A 16,571-nucleotide genomic window follows, 5' to 3' on the forward strand; every position below is an offset into this window, starting at 1 on the left:
TGCAGACCCTGATGTAGGTGGGAACTTTGATGTAAAGGGGAACGCAGTGGACTCTGATAAAAGGCGGTCTTTGGTCCCCAGAGCTCCCCTTACATCAGAGTTCCCCCCTTAGATCATGATCTGCAGCATTCCCCTTTACATAAGAGTCCCCTTCCATTGTAAGGGGAATTCCTGCAGACTCTGATGTAAGGGGGAACTCTATGCTGGCTGGGTTATATTAACCTGACCTTTATGTAAATGGAGAAATATATGTTTTAACTTTTGTTTAGCCTAAACACATTGCTAATTGAACTAGCTATATGTTTATAGTTAAAATATTGATATTTGCATTGCTTAGCACTGAAAATTTTAATTTCAGGTACTTTTTTTGCAGTGTCAGTAAAAAATGCGGCCCTGTCAGTAAATTTCATGATTTTTGCCAGGAAAAAATTGGTGCCATTTGTAAATTTTGGTGTCCTGCCAGTAAATTTCACTTCAGGAGGTTGGCAGCACTTCCCTAGTGTGAGTTTGAATACAGAGGATGGCAGAGTTTATCACTGTTGCAGAAGAGACAAAGCATTCTTCTTTGCTTTCCTGCATTTTATACACTTTAGCGGTCTCCTTTGGAGAGAGCACTTATTTTATTGTAGTTTCTAAAGCGAAAGCGTAGCTTTCATTATGAAATACGTGTGAGGTCATTGTGTGAGCGCTCCCAGCTTTATGCCTCCACGGGCTTTCCGTAGCTAGAAGCAGGAAGTGGTCGTCTGACCCGGAAGCGCCTGTGTTGATGTCTCAGAGCGGGCGATGCAGCGGAGTGCTTTGAGTGGAAGAAGTGCGGGAAGCTTTCTGTCAGATGTCCTGTTAGCCTGACCGGTCTTTTTTTTTTTTTTCTGATCGTCCAGCCGATCTGTCTGCCTTCGCCATGACTAACAAAAGGAAACGGCAAGACGATTTCCAGAAAGTAAAACTGAAGGTTGGGAAGAAGAAGCCCCGAGCAGACAATGCAACTGACACCAACTGCAGGATCAAGTCCATTCATCTTAGCGAGCAGCTGAGGGAGCAGCACTCTCTCCCTACCAGCAGGAGGAAGCTCACCATTACGGTAGTAGTGCACAACACCTCTGCCTCCCAGTAGCTTTCTATAGTCTTTTGGTAGTAGGGGAATAGTGAGTAAATACAGGACCATGCTACTACCTGTTTATAGCCCAACTCCAGGCAAATAAAAAAAAATAATAATAATTGTTTGCGGTGGGGCTGTGCCAGTGCTTCAGGGGTTAAAGAGGTTGTAAACCCTTGAAACCTTTTTTTTTTTGCTGAAAGAGAAACCCACAATGAGCTATTATGCATCGCATACTAGCTCGTTATGAGATACTTACCTTAGGACGAAGCCCCCGCTGTGCCGCCCGCTCACCTGTATGACGGGCGACATGTCCAGTCGCCCGTCTTCCGGGATCGCGGCATCCGGCCATCTGATTGGCTGGAGCCGCGGTGACGTCACTCCCGCGCACGCGTGCGGGAGCCGACGGTCACGGGACGGGGCTCTGAAGAAACGGCACCAGCGGCCGTTCCTTCAGAGCGCATGCGCCAGTGACGTCACTGGCTGCATGTAAGGTAAATATCTCCTAAACGGTGCATGTTTAGGAGATATTTACAGTACCAATAGGTAAAAGTGTCAGAGGAGGGTTTACTTCCTCTTTAATTGCTCATTTATGTCTAGAGGAGCAGCAAAAAGAAATGTACTTACCCGGTCCTCCGCTCCTCCCCACGGCTAGATCTGTACTCGCACTTCACTAGTCTAGGGTGCTGATATCAAGACCAAAGCAGGGTCCATTGCCAAGCTCTGGACGTGAGGACGCCGAGGGATAGTCTATCGTGTGATCATGGAGGAATAGAGCTTCTCAGCTCCCCTGGATGAAACAAGTTCCTAGGGCCAGTTCACACCACATTCAGTCCAGTGCATTTTTTTTTTCATCAAAAACAAATGGATAGCAGGTTATATGGTTTTCGATGGCATAGTTCACACCAGTGCAGTTCCAGGAAAAAAAAGTAGAACTGCATTTTTTTCTGTACTGGAACGTGATAAAACACATAAAAGACGCACTGGAACGCATCAAAAATGCGAATGCAGAAAAGCACCCGGAATGCGTTTCTATGGTGTGAACTGGCTCTAAAAGTGGATCTTCATCCTCCAGGAAATCTTCAGTTCTATCCACCCCTTCTCTCCTGATATATAGAGCTGTTTTTTAATTCTTTTTTTTTTTTTAACTTTGTTAAAAAGTTCAGGTCACCCCCAGGTGCACATCATTTGCCTGGACGAGCGACGTGCAGTGTGTTCCCCCTTTTAGCAGGACAACGCTGGATCCTCTGGGTGAAATGAATTGTGCAGAAGACAACCTCTGGTATGCAGGGGTTAAAGTCATCGTAAAGGTTTGTTTTATTTAAGAAAAAGGGGGAGCCTGGGGGGGCAGCTGAAGCACAGAAGGTTTTTCACCTTATTGTATAGATTGTATTAGGGTGAAAAACCATGAGACTTTACAACCCCTTTAGGAAACCAAAAATGGGGCGGAGGCTGAAGTTCCGCTTTAACCCTTTGCAGTACATGCACAGCCCCACCGCAAGAGATCATTTGTTTTCTGTCTGGAGTTGGATTTTATAGCTGAACTCCCAGGTATTTTTCCTATTTGTAAAGTTACATTGATTCTGCTCGGACCAATGTAAGAGTATCTATTCCGTACCTGACAAAGCGATATTAAAGCCCTTTTTCTTTATAACAATCATGTTATACTTGCCTGCTCTGTGAAATGGTCTTGCACAGAGCAGCCCCATTCCCCTCTTCTTGGGTTCCTTGCAGGTGCTCCTGGCTTCTCCCGCCTGCCAGGTGCCCCCACAGCAAGCAGCTTGCTCTGGGGGCATCTAAGCAGGCACGCTCCCGACCTTCAGCTGTGTGTCCATTCACACACAAAGCCACGACTCTGCCCTGCCCCCTCCCTCTCCTGATTGGCTCCCTGGGTGTGATTGTCTCCCGCTGTGGCCAAATGTCAATAAGAAGTGCCCCCCAGAGGCAAGGCTCTTGTGGACATGGCTAGATGTAGAGGGAGCTCATGTAAGTATTGGGGGGGGGGGGGTGGGCTGCTGCACACAGATGGTTTTTTACCTTCACGCATAGAATGCATGAAGGTAAAAAAACCTTGTGCCTTTACAGCTACTTTAAAAGAAAAACACTAGTTGATGCAAACTGTAAGAATAACCGTTTACGATCCTCTGTAGAATGTGTACACTGACATACACAATACATTCCAGCACAGTGCCTGTGTGCTGGGATGACTGCACTCCTGCGCATGTGCAGAAGTGATGGCATCCTGCGCCGGACAGTCGAGAAGGCTGAGGACTGACACCCGTAAAAGCTGCAAAGAAGATGCCGACGATGGGCCCTGCAGGTCTTGGACCATTGGAACAGTAGTAAGTATTTTTGACTTAAAGCAAAGCTCCACCGAAAAGGGGAAGCTCCACTTGTTTGCATCCACCCCCCTCCACTTCCACATTTGGTACTTTTTGTTGGCGTGGGGGGGGGGGGGGGGTAGTGGTTACCTAGTTTTGACACGGCTATTTTAGCCGAGAGTTCCGCTCCCTCCTTCCCCGAAGTCTTCTGGGACAAATACCAGGTCCCAGAATACAACGGGACCATTCACAAGATGCTGTGCAACTCACTCAGGCACAGTAGGAAAGAGGCTGTGAAGCTGCAAGGCTTTGCTTCCTGTTTCCCTTACTAGAGATGGCAGCGCCTGCACTAGAAGCTGATTGAAAAATCTGTTTGGGTGAGGACGTCGCTGGTTCCCTGGACAGGTAAGTGTCCTTATATTCAAATTTCAGTATTTGTAGCTGCTAATATTTAATTTTTTGGAGGAGCTTGGAGCTCCTCTTTAAGTTCTACTTGAAGGCATGATGGATGGTCAGCATGTAGCCGGGTTGTGAAAGTCAGCAAAGGCAACCTCCATGACAGGTTTCCTTTAGGTCCCCTGTGAGCCTAATGAATCAAACATTAGAAAAATCCTATGCAGGAGGAAATACATGGGCTGCCATTGCTACCGTCTTCTTTTGAACATGCATGTGTTTTTCAAGTCAGTAATGCAAATGGTAGTAAAGTCAATAATTAGCATTAATGCCGGTGCACTGGTACTTTCAAAACAAGGGTATGAGTGGCATCTTAATATTTCTCTTAAAACAGATTTTCTTTATCGGTGTGGTTTATTTGAAAGCACATATGACCAGACATGCCTTGTTTTTAATAGTTACTCCAATGTTACAAAAACAAGATAAAACCTAGTTTATTGACTGGTGATAGTAGCAAGTAGAAATGAAAAAGGAAGTGCAGGAAGTTAAAAAAAAATAAAATTGCTTTATATACACTTTATTAACTCCTTTACCTTTACAATGCTGCCTATACCTGTGCGTTTTTCATTTTCCATTCATGCTGAGGAATGAATTCTGGTTGTTAGTGATTCAGTTCTGTGGTCTTTTCTTTTGCAGGATATCCTTTCACAGTTGCACCATTACAATTCTGGTGTTAAACATGGGGCACTTGTTGGTCTCCGAGAAATCCTGTCAACTCATCCTTCATTAATTGATACGCACATTTCGAATATAATGAGTGAAGTGACTGCTGTGTTCACCGACAAAGATTCTATGGTTAGGTCGGCCACGATATCTGTCTTGCAGCATTTGGCACCCATGATTTCTCAAGAAAGGATTGCACCTTTTTTCCCTCTTGTAAGTGCTCACCTCTCCTCTGCTATGACTCATATTATGCTGGGGATTCAGGAAGACTCACTGAAGATCCTAGATATCCTTTTGGAAGAATATCCTGACTTACTTATTGATCGTAGTAGTATGTTGTTGAACAATTTCTTGGAACTTATTTCCCACCAAAAGAACTCTAAAGAAATAAAAAACACAGATAAGGCACCATCTTGGACACTGTCTGTAAATCCTAATCGGAAGATTACATCTCAGAAGTGGAGGATAAGTGTACTGGGTAGACTAAAAAAGTTTCTTCAGGCATTAGTGAAACGAGCTTTTGAACGATATCCTGACAAAGAGGAACTTCACGATGGCACCGAAAATGAGTTTACTGTAAAAGCAAACATAGACATCTCTTGGCGAGAGCATGCAGCTGGTCAGCACCAAATCAGGTTGTTTGATTGTGGACAAACACAAATAAGTAAAAACTCCTCATTTCATCTGAGGTTAGTATGCATTTATACATCTTTAAATGGTGCATATCCTTTTAAAAAAAAGTGTTATGTTATGTAAATATTTATGTTGTCATCCCTCCCATCCTCTTGTATTGCTTATTTTTTTTCTTCCAAATTCATTAATATGGACATTCTGCCTTATGTACTGTCTAAATCGGGGTTTCTCAAGTGTACTCAGCCAGTATTCTGTGAAGTCCCCAGAGGTTTTGCTGCTGGCCAGACTGGGGTGGCAAGGAAAACCATTGCAGTGGTGCCTCCCACACTGCATGGGTAAATTGTTTGTTAAGTAAAAACAAAAACAAACCTTAAAGTGAGCTCTGTGCAGTGGTTTTGCACAGGGCAGCATGGATCCTCTACTTTTCAGGTCCCTGGCTGGAGTTCCTAGTCCCTCCCTCCTGTTGAGTGCCCACACAGCAAGCAGCTTTGCTATAGCCAAGCAGCAGCTCTGTGTATCCATTTTGACAAGAAGCAGGGGTTCGGCCCAGGCCCTTTCTCTCTTCATTGGCGAACTGATTTTATTTGCCTCAGCCAACCAGGAGGAAAAGTCTCGGACGGCCGAGGTATTCGTGGACATCGCTGGATCGAGAGGGGGCTAAGGTAACTATTAGGGGTGTTGCTGCACATAGGATTGTTATCTTAATGCATAGAATGCATTAAGATGAAAAACCTTCTGCCTTTACAACCACTTTATGCTTTGACCTGCTAAATTAGGCTATATTAAAGCTTGCCTGCAAAGCTGGGCTATCAGAAAAACATTTTAAATAAGTTAGGCATATGAGCTCCTTTTGATTAAAAAATTGGAGGAAATAAACCAAAGCAGTTTTCCAATATGACTAATCCAATTGTTCCAGTGTAGGTTAGAATGTGAAAGTCATGTTTTCATTCATTGGTGACTTTGCCCTGAACAGCAATGCAGGGAGTTATTTTAATTAATTTATTTTTATATTCATAACGTACTGATTACACTAAGGTACCAAGAGCTGTACATCAGAAGTGATATATAATCAAAAAGGAGATACCTGTACAGGACCATGCGTATAGATGGAGAAGAGAGGTGGGTCAAGTATGCAGCTTTGTAGTACACCATCATACAGAGTGTGGAGAAGCAGTTAAATGGGAACATAGGAAACTAAACAGTTGTTTAGAAAGGAAAGAAAAGATCAAAGAGTGATGTGTAAGGTAAGAGGACCTCGAAGAGTGCAGTGTTGGCAAGTTTATTATTGCAGTTTGAACGTGAGAGTTAGAGCAGACAGAGGAAGGGTTTGATAATGGCTGAATTCTACGTTCAGCTATGATGACAGCTCGGCCACCTTTTGAAATACCAAGCTGTGGGGAATGACTCTGGGTCAACTATCCCTGCCTCTCCCCTTGTTCAAGGATTTAGCTACCCTCCTTTCCACTTGAAAACCTTATCTTGATGCTGGTTTGGCAGTATACATGCCCTGAAAATGACCTATTGACCTGAGTTCATATACTATATAGTCCTGCCAATCCCTATACCTAACCTCATCTTAAAAACATCCTACATTTTATTTGGCACCAAAATAGGCCAAGATTGTCAGCATTGGTGGTATGCCATCGTAAATTAGCAGGCGGTACCGCAGTGCCCAACCCAAATAATTACTTCATAGTAGCCCACATTGTTCCCCTTGTATCACTTCATGCTACCCATGGGAGAGATTTACTAAAATTGTTACATGCAGAATCTGGTGCAGCTGTGCATAGTAACCAGTAATCTTCTAAGTTTAGTGTCAAAGCTTTTTTGAACAAACTGAAGTTAAAAGCTGATTGGTTACTATCTGGAAGCTTCCCCCTCAGAAACTCTGGAATACTAACCTGCCAGTGCAACAGACACTTCAACAGTGGGTTCGGTAAAATATTCCAGCAACCTGATTTTAGTAGTATATTGTCCAAAATGGGAACATATAACCTACATTTTGCTGCGTGCTGGTAAACGGTAACTTGCCAGACAAAATTTGGCACAACCTGGATTAATCTTGGAGTAGATACCTGGCTGCATGCAGACCAGAGTATATTATCACTGTTCAGTCTAGCCTTTTTCAACCTTATTACCCCAGAGGATCTTTTAAAAAAGTTTCCAGGTCTCAGGAAACCCCTGATAAATGTATATCTACAGCTTACAGCAGGGCTTGACAAATTTTCCTGAAATCTAGGAGCCAGCTAAAAAAGTTAGGAGCCAGTTTTTTTTTTTTTTAAAAAACAAACAACCAAGCTTTATTTCCAAAAAATAACGTACTAAATTTACACAAAGACGACTAGAACCCCACTCTCCTCTATAGCGCAATCGGATGGAAACAGACTGTCTGTCTGTTTCCATCCGATGCCATCTGATCCGATCCACGGGATGGATGGAAAATAGAACCACCATCCGTCTGTTTTTGGCAGACAGGATCAGATGGCGGCAGATTACCGCTCCATAGAGGAGACTGAAGGGTCTGATCAGGTCTGCCTGAGAAACTGACAGGCGGACCTGATCAGACAGCCCGTGTGAAAGGGGCCTTAAACTGTGGCATGGCGATGAGGGAAAAAAAAAAAAATTATATTATATAATATTTTTTTTTATAATAATTGAAAAAAAAGAAAAAGAAAAAAAAAATTTGTAATTGAAAAAAGAACATTTTTTTTTAATAATAATAATAATAATAATAATAATAAAAAAAAAAAGAAAAATAATTATTTTTTTAATAATTAAAAAAAAAAAGAAATTAATAATAATAATAACCACCACACTCCCTATCCACTTACCTTTTAAGCAAAGATAAGTGGACAGGGAGATTAAGCCTGCAAAAACTTCCCTCTCATCTCCTCTTGGGGAAGGAGATGGACAGGCAGGGGAAACAGCCATTAGTTACTGCTTGTCAAACTCCCGGCCACCACAAGAGGGCGCCAGTTCCCCGTTCTCTCATTGAAGAAGGCCGAAAAGCCGCGGCCTCAATTTACGGACGGCACGGAAGTCCGTGCACTCGTGAGTCGGGGGGGGGGGGGGGCGCAAAAGGGACAGGACACCTCTTGGAGTGCACCCCAGGCGCCAGGTCGCTAATTCTGGTCGCCAATGCGACCTGGCGCCCGGGGTTTGTCGAGCCCTTGCTTACAGCACATTAGCAAGTCATATTATAGATGTGAAAGAAAAGGGTGGCATGGCTAGAGTACTTGAAATGTCTTCCGTTTGGTGTCAACATTTGTGCTGTATATATTAAGATGAAATCATTTTCAAAAATAAAGATTCCCTTATAAGGATAGTCTGTGGAGAAATGCCTCTTTACACTGCTGTTCAGTGAAGGGTCCCTTTTATATTGGGTGAGAGAGAATTGCCCACTTACATCTATGTCCAGTGAGTGGAATAATGCCCGTTCATTGATGGTTAAAAGAAAGAGGCAGAGAGTATTCCTAAAATCAAGATAGGTAAGAGAATGTCCCTTACATTTGTGATCAGCAGGAAATAATGTTCCCCTTATATTAGTGACCAGAGAGAAGAATGCCACGTTTAGTTTTCTTTTTTTTTTAAACTCTGTTGTTGAGTATATGGCAAATATGTGTAAGATAAATTACAGTAAATGTAGACACTCATGATTTGCATCTACGATTAATGTAGTCAGAATTTTGGAAGAGAACAAACGGCGTATTGCCATTCAGTACAAACTAAACTGTAAGTCATACTATAACTCGATCTTTGGAAAGAAGAATCATTGTGCACATCAATGGTCTAATCACAATAAACTGTAGGACCTGTGCCAAAAAAAAAAAAAAAGTCCCCATCTGTATTTATGTGGTGGCCATGTATGAAACATGAAACACCATTGTGACTGTACACAAAAGGTGGAACTATGGTGTGGAATCTGCTATCAAGCAAAAGAGAGATTCTGCAGTGTCCTGTGGATCTAGCCAGGGTACACAAATTTTATAAAACTTCTCTGGCCAAACTCTAGCCTCATAGGTCAGCTTTAACAGAGGCTACGCTTGGTTAATTCATTTTTTTCCACAATCCTATATGCAGGGGTTTAACCCAATAGAACACCTTTGGAATGAATTAGAGTGGAGACTGTGAGCCAGGCTATCTCGCCTGTGCCTGACCTCACAAATGCACTTCTGGAAGAATGGTCAAACATTCCGATAGACACACTCCTAAACCTTGTGGACAGCCTTTCCAGAAGAGTTGTAGCTGCAAAGGGTGGGCCATATTGAACCCTATGGACTAAGACTGGAATGCCATTAAAGTTCATGTAAAGGCAGGCTTCCCAATATTTTTGGTAATGCACTGCAGTGTAGGTAAATGGGGTAAAAATACACTAGCTCATATCCACTTCTGCCCTTCATGACCAGGACATCTTTTGCTATTCAGAACTGTGCTACTTAACTGTGCTACTTAACTGTTATATGCATGGTCCTCCAGCGATGTACTCAAACTGAATTCATGTAATTTTTTTTTCACACAATAGAGCTTTCTTTTGGTGGTATTTGATCACCACTGTTTTTTTTTTTTTTTTTGCAATGCTAAAGACCCGAAAATGTTAAAGAAGGGGGGGGGGGGGACTGACTGACACTGACCTCACCAGTGACACTAATACAGTGATCAGTGCTAGTAATAGGCACTGTCACTGTACTAATGACTCTGACTGGGAAAAGGTTTACATCTAGGACAATCAAGGGGTTAAATGTGTGCCTAGCAATGTGTGTAATGTGTCTATTATGTGTGTAATGTGTCTATTATGTGCTGCTTATACTTGCTTATGCTTATAACAGATCTTTGTTTCTTATCCCTGCTTTTCATTGATAAGAAACAGTGAGATCGTTCCATCTGTAAAGATTGTTAACACAGGGCTCTGGGCTGTGATTGGACACAGTTGATTAGCAGGTCCCCGGCCATGGATCATTTGCCAGGACTTGCTAACAGACTCCCCTCCTCCTAAACCTGGAAGCAGGCAGCGATGTACCAGTGCGTAGCTTTGCCTTCACGGGCCGTCTGTCGGCAGTACATCGCAGGCAAGTGGTCCAAAGGTGATTTTAGTTAAACCGGTAGAAAAAAAAAAATAAACAAATTGAAAACCTCCATACAGAATCCTTTCCCCAGAGGATCACAATTGATCCTATTAAAATGGTGATTCAAATTTTGGGTTAGTTATCATCTTCACATTGATATTCTGTAATATTTAATTATTTTTCTTTTTTTTTGTTTGTTGCCAGGTCATTGGTGGGTATATCTTGCAACACAGATGAAGGTCTCTCATCTTCAAATAGTTTAAAGGCATTCATAGAAGCAGTCATTCCGATTTTGATTGAATGCTGGGTTGAGGAGTCGCCCAGTAACATGGGTGATAGTTCTGAAAACTTGCTAAAACCTGTAGCACATCATCTTCTGCAGCAGGTGCTGAGCATCATTTCTCTCCTTTGGAAGCTTAGTGAACACCAGGACGAATCACAGAAGATGGTACCTATTGCTTAATACTTTGTTTTGAAATCATTGCATTTTTGATATGTGCGTTCTTTCTGCTAGTGGTGGTGACTATCTATTTGCAGGACAATATGTGGGATAGTGGTTCTGTTGAGGGAAATGTAAACGTTTTGAATTTATACTAGACAGAACAATCTTATAAAGGACATTTGCCTCAAAACATTAGTCTATGGCTAATTGGTCAATCAAAGTTCAGCTCCAGCTACTTTCCAAAGTAACTAACAGAAGGTGCTCCCTCTGTTGCTGGATAGCGCAGCCTTGGGCCTGGGCACTCTACAGGCACTACGTAGCAGTAAGCTGGACCAGGGTGTCACTGAGGCACTGTTACTAATCTGTAAGTTAAGGTGTGTTACAAATAAATTATTGGATATTATAAACAAGGCACCCTTTTATAGGTATGAATATGTTAAATAGATTTGCATTAGGGGGAAGGACAGATACAGGTTGATTATGGTTACACTACAAAAACTCAAGAATGTGGGGAACCACTCCCTATTAGAACTGGTTTAGGAAGTAGAGAAAAGAGGGCAGTAGATCCCAGAAAAGAGCATAATTGAAGCAATAGCTGTGGATCAGATATTTATGTAAAGTTATATGTAGATATGTGTATCTGTATTTCACACACACACAGATCCAGATTCATATGAAATAGGGTATACTGTATTTGGTTACATTATTCTTGCTATTTACCACTATGTGTGGCTAAGATTGATTGGTTAATTTTCATATTCAGATATTTTATTGAAGGTAGTAAGAAGTCATACATAACAAAGTATCAAAAAATCAAACCATAGTTATCCCCAAGACAGAGGGGACAAAATAGGATGTACAATGAAACAGTGCAATAACAGGGACACAATACAGGTTAGTGCTGGGAAAAGGCACAAAATAGCACAGATGTCCTGATTGGTTAATTTTAAATATAATTATAATCCTATATTTCTGTCCTTTAAAATACACTTTAGTAAATAATACTAAAGGGGAGAACAGCCGGTCTGTACCATACATTAGAGCTGCACGATTAATCGTATGAAAATCGCGATCTCGATTCACCCCCCCCCTGACGATCTAAACCTTACATATGCTCGATTCTTTGCATAGGAAGTAGAGAGAACAGCTGTGGAAAAAAAAAAAGCCTCCCCGCAAACGCCTATCAGCATTAAGCCCCGGTTCACACTTATGCGAGTGCGGGGTTCGCATGTAATGTCGGAGCGCACTGCTCTTTCATTACATGCGATCGGCTGTGCGGTGCGAGTTTAGCCATACACTCTGTATGGCTAAATTCGCACCGCAGCCGCAGCAAACACGCACAGGACCCTTTTTGGAAGCCGCATCAGAATCGGATCGCACAGCGGTTCACACTTGTGCGATCCGATCCTGTGCGAACTGCACGATCGCACTGCGATATGCGATCAAACTGGGGGTGTCGTTAAGATTACATTGACACCCCCAGCGTATCGCATATGGCAGTGTGAACTGCCGGGGGTGCGTGTGCGATGCGGGAACAGGCTGCGAATTCGCAGCCTTCCCGCATCGCATAAGTGTGAACCGGACCTAAGTCTCCCAGTAACTATAAACAAAATGATTACATTGTATCTTTTCCTTCCCTCTGCCAGGGAGAAAGGAAGTTTAACCTCTTAAAGTCTAGACCTTTTTCTGACACTTGTTGCTTGCAAGTTAAAATCATTTTTTTTTTTGCTAGAAAAGTACTTAGAACCCCCAAACATTTTATATATTTTTTTAGCAGAGACCCTACAGAATAAAATGGCGATTGTTGTAATATTTTATGTCACACTGTATTTGCGTAGCAGTCTTTCAAACGCAATTAATAGACTTGTGACTAATGAATAAAAAAAAAAACGTAACAGTAAAGTTATCCCAATTTTTTTTTGTTACACAGAGAATCGTGAGAGAATCGTGATCTTTATTCCAAGCTAAAAAATCGTAAAACTCATTTTGCCCAGAATCGTGCAGCTCTACCATACATTGCTCTAAAGGAAGAGGCTACTGTAATCCCCCATGGTGTGTGGTCTAAGAACCCATAGTTGTCATGAAGCATAGCGATATCCAGATACATCACCAATTTCTTGCTCTGTAGACCAAAATATTTCCGTATTTGTACAATTTTTAACATTGTATTACATTGGGAAGTCAGCTGGATCTTTGGCATTCTGACAATTGTTTCAATGGAAATCGCAGCTCGTTTTTCATGGATTCTTTTAATATGTTGTGGATTGCATTTGGAATGAAAAAGCTGTGAGATGAGGCTAAACCTTTTTGTAATTTGGTATTTGTAAAAGAAGGGCATTCGCTTAGATGAGTGACTTTAAACCAGGAGATTCATTTCATATACTGATCTCTTTTTCCTCAATAGGATGGTTGGCTCAGGAAGAATTATCTTAAAGATTTCAAGCATCACTTCATGAAGCATTTTCCTTACAACACACAAGATACCTGGAAACAGAAGAAAAAAATAATGAAAGGGTAATACAATTAATTTGTCAAACTTTGTATTCAGTGAGTAGAGTTGATTGACGCAATCTGTGAATTTGCAGATACAGAGCGTTTGGATAATTTTTAGCCTAAAGTGGTTCTCCAATCTTCCTGAATATGCATGTTTTTTCTTTTTTTTTTTTTTTTTTTTTTTTTTTTCCGTTTGTGGAGAAATGCAAAATTCATGAATATCTTTTTTTACATTTAGATTCACCCAACATTTAGGCTGTTATTTGGGGTATGCTTCTTTTTTTGTCAATCTTTATTTAGACATTTGTGCATTTACAAAAGATTGTGCCAGTACTACAATAAACAATAAATGTGGGCAGGAGCTCCACAAAGATCCAACAAAAGCTTGATGGAGCACAGCCTGGCATTGATTTTCCAGTAACAATGAACCCTAGATGAGGTATATAATGTAAATGTTGAAGACTAGTAGGGTACAAAACAAGCTGGAAATGGGGAGTAATGATCCCAAAATACACAATGTGTGAGTTTTAACCTTTTACTGTGTTAAACTACCTCGTTCCCATAAAAAATGGGATCTGGGAAATCTATCAAAACAAACACCACCCACCCAGGGCATCAAAAGGGATAAAAGAAAAAAAACTAAGAACCTATAATATACCTCTTAAGTGCTCATAGTAGCTACAGTTAGCAAAAGCTCAAGACAAGTCACAGAAGCCAGCAGAGATAATATATTGAATTAAAACAACCTTAACCTTTGGTATAGACAGAGAGACAGTAACCTTAATGAATAGCATAAGGACAAGTGTTAAATTGGGTGCTAGTTAGAAAAAAATCATGAGGGACAAAAGAAACCTGAAATAAAGGGGTTATTAACCTCATGGAGAACCATCACAGAACCATTCAAAGCAGCATACCCATCAAAAGGAGGGAGTTTTAGGGTGGGATGGCAGAGCCCAAAGGACTCCAGTCACAATGAAATTTAGTGTGACATCCCCCCTACTGCTACAAGCAGCTTTATAAAGCAGTAATAGTTTATCAGTGATTTCCATCTGTCTAAGACAGGGGGAGCTTGATCCTTTCCACTGAAGGATTATAGCTTTTCTGGCATAAAAAAATATTTAAAATGCCAAGCAAAGTCCTGGTCACCCTTTTGATTGGACAGAGGCTCCATCAAGCCCAAGAGGCATATCCCAAGGGGATCACAATGACAGTAAAATCGGTAATAGACTCATGAATCCGTGTCCAATAAAGTGTGATAGTAGTAAAGTACGGGACCAAGAAACGTATATGAAGTCAGCAGGGACAGAGGAGCACCTTGAGCAGGCAGCAGACTGCTGCATGGAGAGCTTACTTAGCCATGCTGGAATGAGGTAGCTGCAGTGAACGGTTTGTATGAGCCAGTCTCTGGTTCATATAAAGTGTTTAAAGAACAGATAGTCCCAGTCCTCATTGTCCAGGGACACGAGATCTGGAGACCATTTCTCTTTGCATTTGATTAATGTCGGATGGGCAGGGGCGGTGCAAGGCCTTGCAAATGTTTGAGTAAGCTTTAGAAAGGTGCACAGACCTCAAAAGGGATTCTAACCTTGTAACAGAAAAAATTACTGCACAGAGGTCAAATTGAGAAGTACAAGCATGGTGAAGCTGCAGAAAACAAAAAGTACTAATTGGGGAGAAAGTATTGTCTCTGTAGTGCAGAAAGCCTTAAGAGTTTATCATCTTCAAACGGAATGCCCTTTGATGCCCAGATGACTGGTCCCTTCACAAAGGAGAATAATGAGGACAAGTACTTTAACCACTTTAGGACCGGAGGATTTTCCTGCTTTACGTCCAGGCCACTTTTTTGCAACTTGGCACTGTGCGATTTTAACTGACAATTGCGTGGTCGTGCAACGCTGTACCCAAACAAAATTTACGTCCTCTGCGCTTTTCATTTTTTGTGATATTAATAAAAAAAGAGCGACAATTTTGAAAAAATAACAATATTTTTCTACTTTGACAGTTAAAAAATATCCAATATATTTTTGTCATATATTTAGGCCAAAATGTATTTAGCTACATGTCTTTTGACAAAAAAATTTTCAATGAGCTTATTTTTAACCGCTTTAAGACCGGAAGAGGTTACCCTATTCCTGACCAGGCTATATTTTGCGATTCGGCACTGCATTACTTTAACGGACAATTGCGTGGTTGTGCGACGCTGTACCCAAATTATATTTGTCCTTTTTTTCCCCACAAATAGAGCTTTCTTTTGGTGGCATTTGATCACCTGTGCGATTTTAATTTTTTTTTACGTTTTGCGCTATAAACAAAAAAAAGCGACAATTTTGAAAAAATAATATTTTCCCCTTTTTGTATATGAAATTCCCCCCAAAAAATGTAAAAATCAAAATTTTTTAACATTTTAGGCCAATTTGTTTTCTGCTACATATTTTTGGTAAAAAAAATTGCAATAAGCGTTTTTTGATTGGTTTGCGCAAAAGTTATCGCAGCTACTAACTACGGGGAAGATTTATGTCTTTTTTTTTTTTTTTTTTTTTTTAACGAGTAATGGCGGCGATCTGCGTGTGTGTTTTTTTTTTTTTTTTTTTTTTGCGGGACTGCGACATTGCGGCGGACAGATCGGACCCTTGACTGACATTTTTGACACTTTTGGGGGGACCAGTAACATTACTACAGTAATCAGTGCTATAAATATGCACTGTTACTGTAATAATGACTCTGGCAGGGAAGGGGTTAACTTTATTGGTGATCAAGGGGTTAAATATGTGCCTGGTCCTTACTGACGTGTGTGGGAGGGGACTGTGTGACACAGGCACAGATTGCAGGTTCAGCTATGCTGAATCCTGTAATCTGTCCCTGCCTGTCACATAGGAGATCCGCCTGCTTTGTTTACACAAGCGGGCGGATTTCCTTACTCGATCCCCGACGATCGGGGAAGAGCGGCGGTGATCACCGCCTCTCCTCCCCTGGCCCGACTCCCGCTGTGTCTGAATACAGCGGGAGCGAGCCTCCGGCAGCGCGCGCGCGCCACCCACATGGGGAGGAGTTCAGCGACGTAGGTCTACGTCGCTGGACGGAATCGAGCCACTTTGCCGCAGTACGCTCCATGTGAGCGGTTGGCAAGTGGTTAAATACCCTTTGTGGCTACTGAGGTATATACTGTACTGTATTATTCTTATCTGTGTGTACCAGATGTTTTTGCAACAATGGACTACTTTATAAAAGTAGCAGTGACATTACTGTGGTGCACATAGCCTGTATACATAATGGAGCTGTGAGTGGAGGCTAGCAGATCACCCCACTACAGGCTGCCTGTGAATACAAGATCAGTCCATCTGTGCAGCTAGAAAGAGGGCAAAGAAAACCATTTACATTGCATCCGGAAAGTATTTACAGCGCTTCAC

At 41.7% G+C, this 16,571-nt stretch overlaps 1 protein-coding gene across 1 annotated transcript in view; it reads left to right on the forward strand.

The window, feature by feature from the left end:
- Positions 1–744: 744 nt before the first annotated feature.
- The window catches only part of TEX10 (testis expressed 10), a 122,943-nt gene continuing 107,116 nt past the window's right edge, over positions 745–16,571 (forward strand). Inside the window, exons 1-4 of the mRNA XM_082259524.1 lie at positions 745–1,081; positions 4,507–5,222; positions 10,434–10,677; positions 13,076–13,185. Of these exons, the coding sequence (XP_082115650.1) occupies positions 902–1,081; positions 4,507–5,222; positions 10,434–10,677; positions 13,076–13,185 (1,250 nt within the window). The 5' untranslated portion in view covers positions 745–901. The remainder of the gene's footprint in view (positions 1,082–4,506; positions 5,223–10,433; positions 10,678–13,075; positions 13,186–16,571) is intronic.

Source organism: Pelophylax lessonae (assembly GCF_965119305.1).
Source record: "Pelophylax lessonae genome assembly, chromosome: 5".
Taxonomy (NCBI): domain Eukaryota; kingdom Metazoa; phylum Chordata; class Amphibia; order Anura; family Ranidae; genus Pelophylax; species Pelophylax lessonae.